At 54.9% G+C, this 13,288-nt stretch overlaps 7 protein-coding genes across 7 annotated transcripts; 4 read left to right on the top strand and 3 right to left on the bottom strand.

Annotated features, from left to right (window-relative positions):
* Positions 1-1,089, top strand: BDY17DRAFT_305389 (checkpoint protein Hus1/Mec3; the record flags this gene model as incomplete). Its single annotated transcript, XM_033734859.1, has 2 exons — positions 1-850; positions 902-1,089. Coding segments are annotated over 2 exons (877 nt in total), but the record flags the coding sequence as incomplete, so codon positions are not given.
* Positions 1,090-1,341: 252 nt separating this feature from the next.
* Positions 1,342-4,299, top strand: BDY17DRAFT_305391 (putative hydrolase). Its single transcript, XM_033734860.1, has 8 exons — positions 1,342-1,621; positions 1,687-1,891; positions 1,953-2,360; positions 2,413-2,720; positions 2,862-2,963; positions 3,074-3,289; positions 3,351-3,806; positions 4,011-4,299. Exons 1-8 carry the CDS (start codon positions 1,496-1,498, stop codon positions 4,146-4,148), a joined length of 1,959 nt encoding a protein of 652 aa, XP_033585119.1. The 5' UTR covers positions 1,342-1,495; the 3' UTR covers positions 4,149-4,299.
* Positions 4,125-5,690, bottom strand: BDY17DRAFT_54254 (uncharacterized protein). Its single transcript, XM_033738482.1, has 3 exons — positions 5,209-5,690; positions 4,812-5,156; positions 4,125-4,751 (listed from the first exon to the last, which is right to left on the bottom strand). Exons 1-3 carry the CDS (start codon positions 5,546-5,548, stop codon positions 4,366-4,368), a joined length of 1,071 nt encoding a protein of 356 aa, XP_033585120.1. The 5' UTR covers positions 5,549-5,690; the 3' UTR covers positions 4,125-4,365.
* A 55-nt stretch (positions 5,691-5,745) lies between these two features.
* On the bottom strand, positions 5,746-6,909 carry BDY17DRAFT_319259 (Sucraseferredoxin-like protein; the record flags this gene model as incomplete). The annotated part of the gene is made up of 2 exons (XM_033736263.1): positions 5,746-6,519; positions 6,574-6,909. 2 exons carry the CDS (start codon positions 6,907-6,909, stop codon positions 5,746-5,748), a joined length of 1,110 nt encoding a protein of 369 aa, XP_033585121.1.
* Positions 6,910-7,282: 373 nt separating this feature from the next.
* BDY17DRAFT_313865 (Metallo-dependent phosphatase-like protein) lies at positions 7,283-9,623 on the top strand (the record flags this gene model as incomplete). The annotated part of the gene is made up of 4 exons (XM_033735766.1): positions 7,283-7,482; positions 7,537-8,709; positions 8,766-8,775; positions 8,868-9,623. The coding sequence occupies 4 exons, from the start codon at positions 7,283-7,285 to the stop codon at positions 9,621-9,623; spliced, it is 2,139 nt and encodes a 712-aa protein (XP_033585122.1).
* A 737-nt stretch (positions 9,624-10,360) lies between these two features.
* Positions 10,361-11,584, top strand: BDY17DRAFT_328093 (cryptococcal mannosyltransferase 1-domain-containing protein; the record flags this gene model as incomplete). The annotated part of the gene is made up of 1 exon (XM_033737790.1): positions 10,361-11,584. The coding sequence occupies one exon, from the start codon at positions 10,361-10,363 to the stop codon at positions 11,582-11,584; it is 1,224 nt and encodes a 407-aa protein (XP_033585123.1).
* Positions 11,585-11,703: 119 nt separating this feature from the next.
* BDY17DRAFT_54383 (pyridoxal phosphate-dependent transferase) lies at positions 11,704-13,259 on the bottom strand. Its single transcript, XM_033738483.1, has one exon. The coding sequence runs from the start codon at positions 13,129-13,131 to the stop codon at positions 11,824-11,826; it is 1,308 nt and encodes a 435-aa protein (XP_033585124.1). The 5' UTR covers positions 13,132-13,259; the 3' UTR covers positions 11,704-11,823.
* Positions 13,260-13,288: the final 29 nt, after the last annotated feature.

Below are 13,288 nucleotides of genomic sequence, written 5' to 3' on the forward strand. Positions count from 1 at the left end.
GGCGCCTAACAACACCATCAACCTCGAGGTTCCCTTGGCTCCGTTGCAGAGGGCGCTGAAGAGCGCGCAGAACGCGATTGCTGCCAATATCCGGTTGACGAAGAAGGACAATATTCCCTTGCTTAGTCTTACTATCACTACCAGCACTATCAACAGCGGGCCCCCGTCTGCATCCGCTTTCAATGCGCGAGGAGGTGCGGGCGAGGATGGCACGGATGGCTTCGACGCGTCGAGTGAGTTCAGAGAGGAATCCGTGGAGGCTTTCAGCAGCCGTGCACAGGATCGCGAAACGACCGTCACCCAGGACATCCCTATCCGCGTCCTCGCCCCGGCCTCAGTCGAGGGCCTCCACGAGCCCGTATGCAGGGACCCAGACGTGCACATCACCCTGCCCAATCTGGTGCAACTGAAGAGCATCTCCGACCGCTTCACCAAACTCGCCCTCTCCACCAAGTCCTCCACACGAACGGGCTTCAACAGCTCCACCTCCAGCCCCAAATTGGAACTCAGTGGCAACATGCACGGCTGTCTACGCCTTTCGCTCAACACCGATAGTCTTCGCATCTCATCGCTGTGGACAGGTCTCGAGAACCCAGAGCTCGATCCGGACCAGGTGGCGGACGGACTCGACAACCATCCCAGCACGCGGATGAAGGGTTTGGGCGATTCGGCGGGGCAGAGCGATGAGGGCTGGGCTACGGTGAGGGTGGAGGGGAGGGATTGGGGCAGGGTGTTGAGTGTGGGTCGCTTAGGGGGACGGGTGATTGCTTGTTTCTGCCATGAACATGCGCTCGTGCTGTATGTATTTATTGGGGGCGAGGAGTCGGGGGTTGGCGAGTCGGTGCTGACGGTGAGTTGGTTTATTCGAACCCTTTGCGATTCTCTGACTGACAGTGAACAGTATTACATCAGCTCGTACAGTGCGTAGGGCTGTCCTTGCTTTGTTGTGTTGCTTTAGCGAAGGCGCAGGTGGTTACATTCGATCAATACCAAGACTAGGTCTTTGCATTCACTATACATAAGTAGCGTAGAGTAGGTAACTAGCGGCAAATGCAGGGCATGCTGTCATCGGAGAATTAGAAAGTCACCACCTCCACAACCCGACCCGATCGCACCTTCCCCGCGGGAGCTTGCCTATCAATTCCTCCACACTCCGCATTTGCTGAACGACCGATGATGCTCGTTCGAGGGGTCCCCGTGGAGAACGGTTGCAGCGGGACGTGCCAATGCAGTCTTATAGTGGACGATCTCGGGCCTTCTCTTCGTCATCGTCAGCGCACTGGGATGGTGAGGGGCTTGTGTTGCTGACGATCTTTACATGGAGAGCAGGTGGATGTATTGTCAAAGTCGCGCCGTAGGTCAGTTTTATTTATCTCCCCACCTTCGCAATTGCTTTAGGATCAGTCCGCTTTGTTCTCCATATCTTGCTCGAGCAAATCTTGGTTTCGAGGTTATTCGTGTTGCTCTGTTTCCTTTCCAGGGAACGTCGAGCACCATGTCTCTCCTTCGCGCATTGCAATCTCTGCTTCTTGCAACGACTGTATCAGGCTCGCTGCTGCTCCCGAGACAAGCGAATAGTACGAACAGCACGAGCGGATATGCGGTGAAGACGCCGCCGTTGGTAAGCGCATGGCCTATTGTCTTTCCCCGTACATATCTGGCAGTGTTCTAACCATTGAACCTCAGACGACACCATGGACGTACGAAGTGGGGGAGCACCCGTGGCCACAATACCCGCGGCCTAGACTCGAGCGCGCGGCGTGGCAGACGTTGAACGGCGTGTGGCGATATGAGAATGCCAGCGTGCCGCAAGCTATCGATACTCCGCCTTTCAACCAGACGCTGGACAACCCTGTTCTGATTCCGTCTTGTTTGGAGAGCGGAATCTCCGGTGAGCAGCCATTCGATCGATGGATCGGCTACTGCAGCGGTAGGCTAACTTGAGTGAACAGGCGTCCAGGGAACGTTCAACATCTACTCCTGGTTTTCGACGTCCTTCACCGTACCCTCGAACTGGACGGCGGGCAATCGGGTGCTTCTCAACTTTGGAGCCGTCGATTATCAGGCTACTGTCTTTGTCAATGGCCAGCGTGTGGGTCAACATACTGGTGGGTACTTTGCGTTTACGTTCGATGTCACGAGTTACTTGTCGGCTTCCGGCGGGACCAACGAGTTACTGGTCTTCGTTTTCGATCCGACGGACTCGAATCCATATGTGATTCCAATTGGGAAGCAGACGCTCACGCAATCGCACATATTCTACACGCCATGCAGCGGTATCTGGCAGAGCGTGTGGATTGAATCTGCGCCTTCCAACTACATCACGGATCTGAACTTGAACGCAGACATGCATGGAAACGGTAAGAGCCTGACTGCCTGCCTTATCTCCGTGACACAACTAATGCGTGACAGTCTTCGGCGCCATCACGACCTCCCAGAATGCCAGCACTTCCGCGGAGATCGCCATCACCGCCCGCAACTCCAGCGGCAGTCAGTTCACGCACCAAGTCTACGCCAACCAGAACTTCTCTTTCAATTATCCTACTCCCGATTTGTGGTCGCCTGACACGCCGAATCTCTACGATATTTCGATCACACTCGGCAATGATACCGTCTCCAGCTATACCGGCTTCCGAACGATTTCGAGGGGAGTGGTCAATGGGATCCAACGGCCGCTTTTGAACGGAGAGTTCAAATTCTTCTTCGGGACTCTGGACCAGGTACGTTAATTCTCATTGCGTGCTGAGATTCAGTCGGCTTGTGCGAAAAGCGGCTCCTTCCTAATTGGGAAGTCTGGCTTTTCGCTGCCTATCCATGTCCCCTGATACAACACATCAACGCTAACTTTTACAACAACGCAGGGCTATTGGCCTGATGGCATTTATACCCCACCCAACATGGAGGCCATGCGATTCGACTTGCTTACGCTTAAAAAGCTGGGCTACAACACCCTTCGCAAGCATGTGAGTCTGACCATATATTGGCACCGAGGAGGGCCCTGACGCTTCCCGCAAACATTCTACGCTTTCCACACTTCAATAAGAGTATCGAGGCTCCTGCTGACCCCTTCCAGATGAAGGTAGAGCAAGATCTCTATTATCAAGCCTGCGACGAGCTCGGCCTGCTCGTGATTCAAGACATGCCAGCGATGGATCCTCTCCATTACTTCGACACGCCAAACTGCACTGCGGAGCCAATTCTACCCAATGCCACTCAACAGGCTGAGTTCCAGCGTCAGCTGGAGATGTCCATTCGCCAGCACCGCAATTATCCGTGTATTTTCACTTGGGTATGGCCTATCTCCTTTCCTTCCTACTCAACTGTTGTCTCTTGATGCTGATAAATCACAGGTCATCTACAACGAAGGCTGGGGACAAGCTACTCAGCCTCCGTGGCCCTCAATCGCCTTGACGGAAGTCGTACGAGCACTGGACCCAACGAGACTTGTCGATGCGGTCAGCGGCTGGTTCTTCCATGGAGCGGGCGATTATCTGGACAATCATCACTACTCGGAAGCGCAGTGCGGTGCCCCGGTTTACTCGATCAACTCCGCCCCATACGACCCGGCTTATATCGGAATTCAGGGCGAGTTTGGAGGCATTGGGATGAATGCCTCGATCCAGAACCTCTGGCCGGTCTGGGAGGCGGTAAAAACGATCAACCAGACCTACGAGATCAACGTCTCGCTGGATTCGTGGAGATTTCGAGGCCACCAGTTGATCGAGGACTTGCGCATGCAGATCGAGATGTACGCCTGTTCGGGAGCGATTTGGACGCAAACCACGGATGTGGAAGGCGAGGTTAATGTGAGTCGCTCTCCCTGCATACTCCGCTGCCTCTCTGTCCCGCCTTCCGGGTCCTCAAGCCTCGTGCTGAGTGCTTGAGGCTCGTTCTCGTTCATTCTTGTGCATGGGAAGGAGCAACAGCTGCACGTGATTATCACGTGATCACAAATCTTGACCGCGCTTGGTTTGACTTTGTCGACGACTCTTGCTAAACTTTGGAATCAGGGCATGCTGACCTACGACCGACGAGTATTGCGACCAGATGTACAGACTTGGAACTCAGATGTCAACGCCTGCTACGCGGCCGGAGCGGCAAGGACGAACTCATCAATGTCCATGATGGGCAGCATGGCAATGAATTAGATACCAGTGGCCAGCACAGTAGAGAAGTCTATCCGAGAGGGCGCCGATTACCGTCCACCCTTCACTCAATCGAACTCCAACTTCTTCTCCGCCGCCGGAGCAGCAAGGATCGACTCGTCAATTTCCGTGATGGGCAGCATGGAAATGGAATAACCGCCAGGCGGTAGCTTAGAATAAAACATATCTGAGAGAACACCACTCGTCGTCCACCATTCATTCACTCACACTCCAGCTGCACCAGCGTACCCTTCGCCTCCAATTCGCAAAAGAACAACTTCTCCTCCGCCATCAACCACATTCCCCCTTTGACAAAATTGAAATTCGCAACCACACATCCCGTATAGATCTTACCAATCAGCGTCCCGAGAGGATCCCACACGTGCACTCCGTCGCCGCAGCCAGAGTAGACGTTTCCCGCCTCGTCGCACTTGATGCCGTCTGGGATGCCGGAGTCGGTGAAGGCGAACATCATCCTGTTTGCTAGGCGGGTGCCGTTGTCTACGACGTCGTAGGAATAGATGGAGGCTGGGAGTCGGGGGTTGGGTGTGATGGCGTGGCCGGTTCCGGGCGTGCCGTGGGCTTGGAGAGCGCCGGTGTCGGTGACTGGATAAATACATCAGTATCGCCGTTTTCTATTAGTCTGGAACAAGGTGGGGAACTCACTGTACATCTTCTTGTAATCCGGACTGAAGCACAGACCATTGCATTGTGCGAAGCCATCAGCCACGCACCAGATCTGGCCCGTAGACGGCTTGAATCTGTAGACTTGACTGGGGAGCAAGGGCGAAGGGCGAAACGCTTGCTCGTATCCATACGTCGGATCCGTAAACCAGATTTCCCTGCGCTCGTGATGGATGACAACGTCGTTGATGGAGTTGAATTCGCGGCCGTAGAAGTTGTCAATCACCACGCTGGAAGTTCCCGTGCTAGGATCGACGGCAATGAGCGATGACGGGACGGTGTAGCTGCCTTGGACGCAGTACAGAACTCGATCGTTCCAATGGCAGGCTTGGGAGCAACATCAGTAAGACTTCTTCAGGGAAAGGTAAGCGCCACTCACCTCCATTAGCATTCACAACTCCCTCCCACTTATCCTCCGTAATCTCATACGTCTTGCAATCCACCGCATAATTCTCCACCGTCCGGCCGGATTGGTAATTCGAAGTAAAGTAATTTTTTCCCGTCGACTTGATGTACACGCCGGCTTCGTGCGCAAATTTGTCCGCGCGCTGCTCGACGAGGTGCAGTTTGGGCGCCGACCCAAGGAGTTGGGAGAAGGAGGCGTGGTAGGCTACGAAGCCGGGGTCGGAGGGCAGGGCGGATTGGGCGTATTTGATGTCGCCGCCGTGCGCGCGCGCGGTGTCGTAGGTTGTTAGGGTGGTGTAGGTCTGTTTTGGCATTTTTGCGGGAATTATTATTGAAGGGCTTTGCGAGAGGTGTCCTTTCCTTATGTGTTGTACTAGGAAGGAGTGAAGTTGGCCTTTGCTGTTTTAATAAAATACATTTCCCCGCCTTCCATCAATGAGTGGAGAGTGGGGCTTCAATGGGGAGGCGACCATCACCCATCCGATCTATCAAGGCGCAGACAGTCAATTTCCTACACTCGCAACATCGTCCGCTCCTGGTCGATTCCGCCTCTAAACAATTCCTTGATCACTTTCCCCTCCACCACCGTCTTCTCTACAATGCCTTCAACATGCTCGGGTCCGACCCGTGAATACCAAATCCCCTTTCCGGCCAGAGCGTTCGCTTTGAAGGAAGGCGGGATGTATACAATGACATTTCCCGCCCACTTATGCCCCCCGATATGCGAGATCAATCCCACGCGAGCGGTGGGCGTATAGCCCTCTACCTCCGTCTCAACCTCCACAGCTTCGGCAACAGGAGGCTCGTCCAGCAAGGGGATATTCTGTCGCCGTAGTTTGTCCTCGAATTCGGCTTTTAGTAGAGGACCAAGGGTGCCGCATCGACTATCTCGACCTCCGTGGCCGCAGATTAGAACTAGAATTTCGTCGGCCTTCCTTGCGCCTACGAAGCTTTTTTGGCGTTCGGGCTGGCGGCGCAGAACATTCTTCTGCTCTCTTGTCAGGCTGTCGTGCGATTGATGGAGTTGAGATGGTAAGATGAAGGCTTGAATGAAAGCTTCGATGCTCGCGGGGTCGGTTGGAATGGCCGGGATGTACTGGAATGAGGGCAAGAGGAAGGCTGAGGCGGTGGGCGTTTCATGACTTGACGCCGATTGGTTGTTGCTAATGCTGGAAAAGGGCGATGCTTTGCCCGTCGGGATGGGCGTTCCAGTAGCCTCTGTCTGATGTGCCAGTGGTTGTGTAGGATGGAACGACGAGTTGGTGAGCATAACATTGTGGAATGGCTAGCAATGGTCAGCGAATGAGGACTCTACTTTATCGAGGTTTCGTAGACGGACGTCGCTGTACTTCCCACCTCGCCCCAGATAAGCCTTCAACTGCCGCACCAGCACGCCTTCCTCTTCCTCCTCAATCCGACTTTTCCAATCCATTCGTCCCGTGCTGATGAGCACCTGCTCGGCATAAGACGCAATCGAGCCATTCAGATTCGTCTCGCGCTCAATATCCAGGCCTTGCGGCGTCTCTCGACACTGACATGTCGGGCTTGGACAGTGTTCAACTACGGGGAACGGAGGGGTTTCCATCGGGATTGCGATGCGGGATGCACATCTTCGATCAAATCGTCTCGCGACGGTTCGAGATGCATTTCTGCAGCCATGTTTGAAGACGAACATGCTGTGTTGGATGTAACTGATGAAGCGGATGTTCGTCAGACGGGCTGACTCGATGGTAAGCCGCTGGAGCACGCGACGCGCTTCCGCATCCGATGACGACGTCACTTCACCTCCGGAAGTTCGGAAGGTTAGGGCCACGCGAGTGAGATCTCCATCCTCTTTAACGCCAAAGAACGTGTCAAGACGATCGACAGCCATTGGCCCTGACCGGCGCAAACCGTGCACCCTGATCTTTTCCAGAAATTTTCATAGCCCATGACGAAAGCAAAGGGTCTCTAGCAGAGTAGGTGAAAGTCGTCAACAACGCTAGTGATATACACCGCGATGGCAGCCGGGGATTGAAGCCTAGCACTTTCATCTCATCTCAACCATGATGTCCAAAGGCACAGGTAGGAAATTGGCCATGGCGCTCTCACTGGCGCAGTACACTCTGGCACAGTCCAGCAATTCGCTGCCGGGGGCTTCTTCGTATGTCGCTCCGGCTGGCTTCCCGACTACAGCCTTCTCGACTTACTACCCGGTGCCTTCGGGGCAGGAGCCGCAGCCTGTGTTGGTCGATCCCGTGTTGAACAGGTGCGTGCCTTTGAAAAGCACTTAGATTGAATCATCGCTGACTTTGTTCTGCAGTACGTTATACGCAACCCACAAGACTCCCTGCATAGCAACGAATGAAACTGACACTCACGTCGCAGTCACATTTCCATTGAATCTCACGGACCCCAACACCATCCCAGACGTCGACAACGACCCAGTCTACTACCCGAAGCCCATCGCGAACCTCACATCCAGCGAGCAGGAGAAACTCATCTCAAATGCCACCCACGAAATCGCTCAGATCCTCACCGGGCAATCATCGAATTGCACGAAATGCAAAGCAGCCCTAGAGGTGGCTCAGTATGTCGCTCAACGGGCTCCTACCAAATTACCAGCCGCTATGGTCGATTTTTGCGTCAGCACTGGATTTGCCTCGAAATCTTCTTGTTCAGAAGACTATGCTGCAACGAACCTTGGTGCATCGTGGGTGCAAGTGCTTGCTTTCGCCAACGTCACTGGTCTGGATGGAGATTACATCTGCAATCACCTGAGCTCGAGCTTCTGTCCTTACCCGGCCGTCTCTCCATTGAACATCTCGGAGTGGTTCCCAAGTCCGAAACCTGCGGACGCAGCCGCGAGAGTGCCCAAAGCGAGCGGAAAACGCATCAAAGTCGCTCAGCTCAGTGATGTACATCTTGATCCCAGATACGACATCGGATCAGAAGGCAACTGCACAAGCAGCCTCTGTTGTCGCTCCAACGTCGTAAACAAGAACATCCCCAACGGCACCATCTCCTACCCGGCTCCACCCTTCGGCTACTACGAATGCGACTGCCCGTACGACCTAGCGCTCGCCGCCTTCCAATCCGTAGGCCCGTTGACCGGCACCAACAACGAAAATCCCCTCGCATGGACAATCTACACGGGCGACCTCGTCAGCCACGACCCGCAATCACAGCTCAGCAGGGCCTACGTCGAATACGCCGAAGATTCGATCTTCGAAATGCTCAGCGAGTACTTGACCGGACCTGTTTTCCCCGTGCTCGGGAATCACGATACCAATCCGGTTGACACTAATGCTCCTCACTCGCTGCCTGGATCCCTGGGAACGCAGATGAGCTGGAATTACGACCATGTTTCCAAGCTTTGGCAGCAACATGGTTGGATTGACGATGCTGGGGCCAGTCAGGCGAGCTTGCACTATGGCGCTTACAGCATTAAGAACCATTATGGCCTCCGGATGATAACTCTCAATACTGACTTTTGGTAATTATTCACCCTTGAAACCGAGGCAAAGGCACACGCTAATCCTTCAATGTTAGGTATCATTCGGTCAGTCAAAATATCCCTCGATTGAGTGCTTTCGGACTCCCTACCACACGCACTGTTTCTCCAATGCAATCACGCTAACTCTCAAATCGCAGAACATCTTCAACTTCATCAACACCAGCAACCCCGACGTGAGCGGCTCGCTCAAATTCATCATCGACGAGCTGCAAGCCGCCGAAGACGCCGGCGAGCGCGTCTGGATCTTCGGCCACGTCCTCAGCGGCTGGGACGGCTCCAATCCCCTGGTGAATCCCACCAATCTCTTCTATCAGATCGTCGATCGCTACAGTCCGCACGTCATTGCCAATATCTTCTGGGGCCATACCCATGAGGACGAGCTGATGATTTACTACGCCAACAATGCGACTGTCCAGAGTCGGGATACGGCGCTCATGTCTGGCTGGACTGGACCCAGCGTCACACCGCTCACCAACCTCAATTCTGGGTACAGATTGTACTCAGTGGACTCTGGGAACTTCGAAATCTACGACGCATACACATACTACGCCAACGTCAACGTCTTTCCGGCTTTGGAGAACACAAGCCACGGCCCGACCTTCAAGTTCGAATACAGCACTCGCGAAGCCTACGGACCAGCAGCAAATTGGCCTGCCGATGCGCCGCTCAACGCTACATTCTGGCACGCCGTCACGGAAGCAATGGAGAACAGCACCAGCCTTGTCAGCCAGTACAACACCTATCAAGGCAAGATGAGCGTGTTGACGCCTAATTGCACGAATACTGAGTGCCAGGCGGCCAAGATTTGCTATATGCGGTCGGGCAGCGCGGCTTTGGGCAAGGCGTGTCCGGCTGGGTATGGGAGTGTGCAGTCTGCTTTTGATCCGAAGTAGATTGGTTGGCGATTGAGCATTTTGATGTATGGAGAGGAGGAGAGAGGCATTGTAGTATTGTACGGCCGTTGAACATAATGTATGGACGGATGTTGCATCTCGGTGTCGATGCTGCTGTACGTGCAAGGCTGTGGATGGCGAAGGCGGTCACGAGCCACTTCGACGCTCTTGAGATGCGACCAAGTCGACACCTGCACACAGGGCACAGGTATTTGTTTTATCAATCTCCCACGTATCGAATTTGGCGACTTCTCTGTAGCGATAACACTGAAGACGGTGAGAGGAAGGAGACGCGTGAGACGCGAGGCCAGCTCGGATATATCGGGGATAAGTCAAGAGGTGGTCACAACTTCACTTCCAACACGTACAACAATAAACCACACCCATCGAGCGCGACAGGTTCAGCCTCGCCCTCTACTCTCAACGGACGTGTGTTCGAACACACGATAAATGCTAATAATAGGCGTCAGGGGCCTTACGAGGTCCGCCCGTCGCGAATGTAAGTGGGTCGGTCCGGAGGTAAGGTGGAGCCTAAATGAGCATCCTTCGACCTCCGCGGTGGCCATGTCTGACGGCCTCGCGTCAAGCAACTCCGTTCCGTTCGTTTCATGAGCACGAAGCTGCCGCATGTCAGATCTCCTTCTCTCCTCGTTGGTCGCTTCGCTGGCCCGCTCTTCACCCCTTCCCTCCTTCACCTCTCCCGTCTCCACGTCTGGGCCGCGTGACCACGACAGACAATGGCGAAGCGGGCAGCCCTGCGCCTACGAACCTTCCGCCGCTCGCAGACATACAAATTCCTGAGGACACTCCTTCTCCTTACACTAGTCTACACCCTCATAGACGTGCTGCACGTACGCAAGGCATGGACGGCAGAGCAAGAAGAGGCGCCGCTGCTCGGCCGAGAGAGAATCTACATCGCCAGCATGCTCTGGATGGACGAGGCGGTCATCCGCAGCCACTACGGCGACGCCCTGATTGCCATTGCGGAGGAAATTGGGCGTGCAAATGTCTTTGTTAGCATACACGAGAGTGGGAGTTGGGACGATACCAAGGGCGCGCTGCAGTTGCTCGAGTCGAAGCTGACATCCATTGGGGTGCGGAGTAAATTCGTCTTGGACCCGACGACGCACACGGATGAGATAATGAAGGAGCCGGCGGAGACGGGGTGGATTAGGACTCCGCGGAAGCAGCTGGAGCGGCGGCGTATCCCTTACCTTGCCGATTTACGCAACTTGGTCATGCAGCCGCTGTACGAGATGGAGAAGAAGGGGGAGAAATTTGACAAGATTCTCTTCCTGAACGATGTCGTGTTCAACTCCGATGACGTGCGGACATTGCTGGCCACGAGAGGCGGCGACTACGCGGCTGCCTGCTCTCTGGATTTCAAACACCCGCCGGTGCTCTACGATACGATGGCGCTGCGCGATTCCGAAGGCCACGATCCCCTATCGCAAAGGTGGCCATTCTTCCGCTCGCGAAATTCGCGGCGCGCAATGAAAGCAGGCGATCCTGTCCCGGTCGACAGTTGCTGGAACGGTATCGTCGTCATGGACGCGGCTCCCTTCTACGCAGACAAGCCGCTAGCCTTCCGCGGAATCCCCGATAGCCTCGCAGCGTCGCACAACGAGGGATCCGAGTGCTGCCTGATTCACGCAGACAATCCCCTCGCACGCTCGCGCGGCGTCTGGGTGAATCCTCGCGTCCGCGTATCATACGACACCGAAGCGTACGGCAAGATATCTCCCACCCCGCCCTGGTTATCGATGTGGCAGAGTGTGACAGGCACGTGGAGTAATCGCATCTTACGCTGGTCTACAAGTCCTTGGTTCAAGCAGCAGGTTATCAAACGGCGGGTACGGAGCTGGCAGCGGACTGCGCCGCTGGAGCATCGCGAGGTCGGGACGGTGTGCTTGATTAATGAGATGCAGGTGCTGTCGCCGATTGGGTGGCAGCATGTGTGAAAAAGTGCTCGAATGTTCAGCGTGGAGTTGGTTGGCTAAATTTGGATGCATTTGCGGTGGTGGCTGGTTTTGATCTTGCATAGCGGATGGCTTACAAGTTGGATGTGTCCAGAATCTATTGCTGAACATAATGCTACACCCTTTTTGACCGTGTTGAACACCGACGGTGCATCTGTTGAAAGCGCAATCCAACGCCAACGCTAAATCTATCTTCGACAATGCGCTTCCCCTTTCCCCCCTCAGACACTGCCATTCGCGCCCTCAGACTTGGCATAGTCCAGCAGGTATTTCGCCAGCTTCTCAACGGCCGCAACAGGAACGGCGTTGTAGTTGCTCACTCTCATGCCGCCCACACTTCGGTGGCCCTTGATACCCAGTAGCCCACGGCTCTCCGCGCCCTTGAGAAAGGTCTTCTCCGCCTCGTCATCACCGCCCTTGACCCGGAAGCAGAGGTTCATCCGGCTGCGAATGCTCTTGTCAGGAACGACTTGATAGATGGAGCTATGCTCGTCCATCACAGAGTACAGCATATCCGCTTTCTTCTTCGACTCGGCCGCCTGGCCAGCCAAGCGGGGAGCACCGTTCTCCTCCGAAAACAAATCGAGCGTCCGCTGCATCACCTTGCCTGCAACCCAGACGTCGAAGATGGGCAGCGTGTTGTACAGGCTTTTGTTCTTGGCAATCGTCGGCCAGTCGAGGACAGAAGGTCCGACGGGCAGTCCGAGGCGACGCAGCAATTTCGGGTCGGCCATCTCGGCGTGAGGCGGCATGAACTTGTTGCTGACGATGGCAATGGTGATGCCCGTGCTTCCGACGTTCTTCTGCGCGCCGGCGTAGATGGCGGCGTATTTGGTGATGTCGATGGGTCTGGAGAGGAAGTTGGACGACATGTCGGCGACCAAGTTGTGACCAGACGGCGTAGCCTGGAATTCCACGCCGTCGACCGTCTCATTGTCGCAGTAGTACGTCATGACGACGTCGGATTCTTCCTTCGTGTGCGTCCATGTGTCTTGCGCGGCGATGACGCCAAACTTGCCGTCGCGATGCTTGCGCGAATCGGTGACAATGTTGACCTTTTCGCCTCCCACCAGTCGCGCGGCTTCCTGCGAAGCCTTCAACGACCAGGATCCGGTGACAAAGTAGTCAATCTTCATCTTCTCCTCGACGAGATCCCGCAATCCATCCACCACCGCATCCTCATCCAGACCAAGCAACTTGTAATCCTTGAGGTGCTTCCACTGCTTCGCAACCCACACGCTCACCATATGATAGACAGTAGCGCTAAACTCGCCACTCCCGCCTCCTTGAAGGAAGAGGACCTGGTAACCTTCAGGGCCATCAGACTGCGGGATATTCAGCAATTGCCGCAGACACAATTGCGTCTTTTCCAGAATGTCGGCCGCGTCGGCACCGCGGTGGGAGATTTCCTGGATCCCGATGCCAGAGTCTTTGTAGTTGAGCAGGATTTTGGCCGCTTCTTCCAGCACGGGGTCAGGCAAGGGCGCCGGCCCGGCTCCGAAGTAGTCGACGTCGTTTCGAGAGGGCATTTTGGTGTTTGTTGGTTTGATTCAATTGAGTGCTAGATGTGTGTGGGATCGAGCATGTCATCTGCGCTTTTTCGAGTGACGTTTGAAAAATGGGGATGACTCAGCGATGGGGAGTGCGATATCGCTTTGGGAATTCATTTTGGTCTACTCCAATAAC

Source organism: Neohortaea acidophila (genome assembly GCF_010093505.1).
Source record: "Neohortaea acidophila strain CBS 113389 unplaced genomic scaffold BDY17scaffold_13, whole genome shotgun sequence".
Lineage (NCBI taxonomy): Eukaryota > Fungi > Ascomycota > Dothideomycetes > Mycosphaerellales > Teratosphaeriaceae > Neohortaea > Neohortaea acidophila.

What these genes read in the sequence shown, in the direction of transcription:
- BDY17DRAFT_305391 (XM_033734860.1), top strand. Translation starts at nt 1,496, where the DNA reads ATGTCTCTCCTTCGCGCATTGCAATCTCTGCTTCTTGCAACGACTGTA. An exon ending in ATCCGTGTATTTTCACTTGG is followed by an intron (nt 3,290 to 3,350) that starts GTATGGCCTATC and finishes GATAAATCACAG; the next exon opens with GTCATCTACAACGAAGGCTG. An exon ending in ATGTGGAAGGCGAGGTTAAT is followed by an intron (nt 3,807 to 4,010) that starts GTGAGTCGCTCT and finishes CTTTGGAATCAG; the next exon opens with GGCATGCTGACCTACGACCG.
- BDY17DRAFT_54254 (XM_033738482.1), bottom strand. Translation starts at nt 5,548, where the DNA reads ATGCCAAAACAGACCTACACCACCCTAACAACCTACGACACCGCGCGC. An exon ending in AGTTGTGAATGCTAATGGAG is followed by an intron (nt 5,157 to 5,208) that starts GTGAGTGGCGCT and finishes GTTGCTCCCAAG; the next exon opens with CCTGCCATTGGAACGATCGA. An exon ending in GGATTACAAGAAGATGTACA is followed by an intron (nt 4,752 to 4,811) that starts GTGAGTTCCCCA and finishes GTATTTATCCAG; the next exon opens with TCACCGACACCGGCGCTCTC.
- BDY17DRAFT_54383 (XM_033738483.1), bottom strand. Translation starts at nt 13,131, where the DNA reads ATGCCCTCTCGAAACGACGTCGACTACTTCGGAGCCGGGCCGGCGCCC.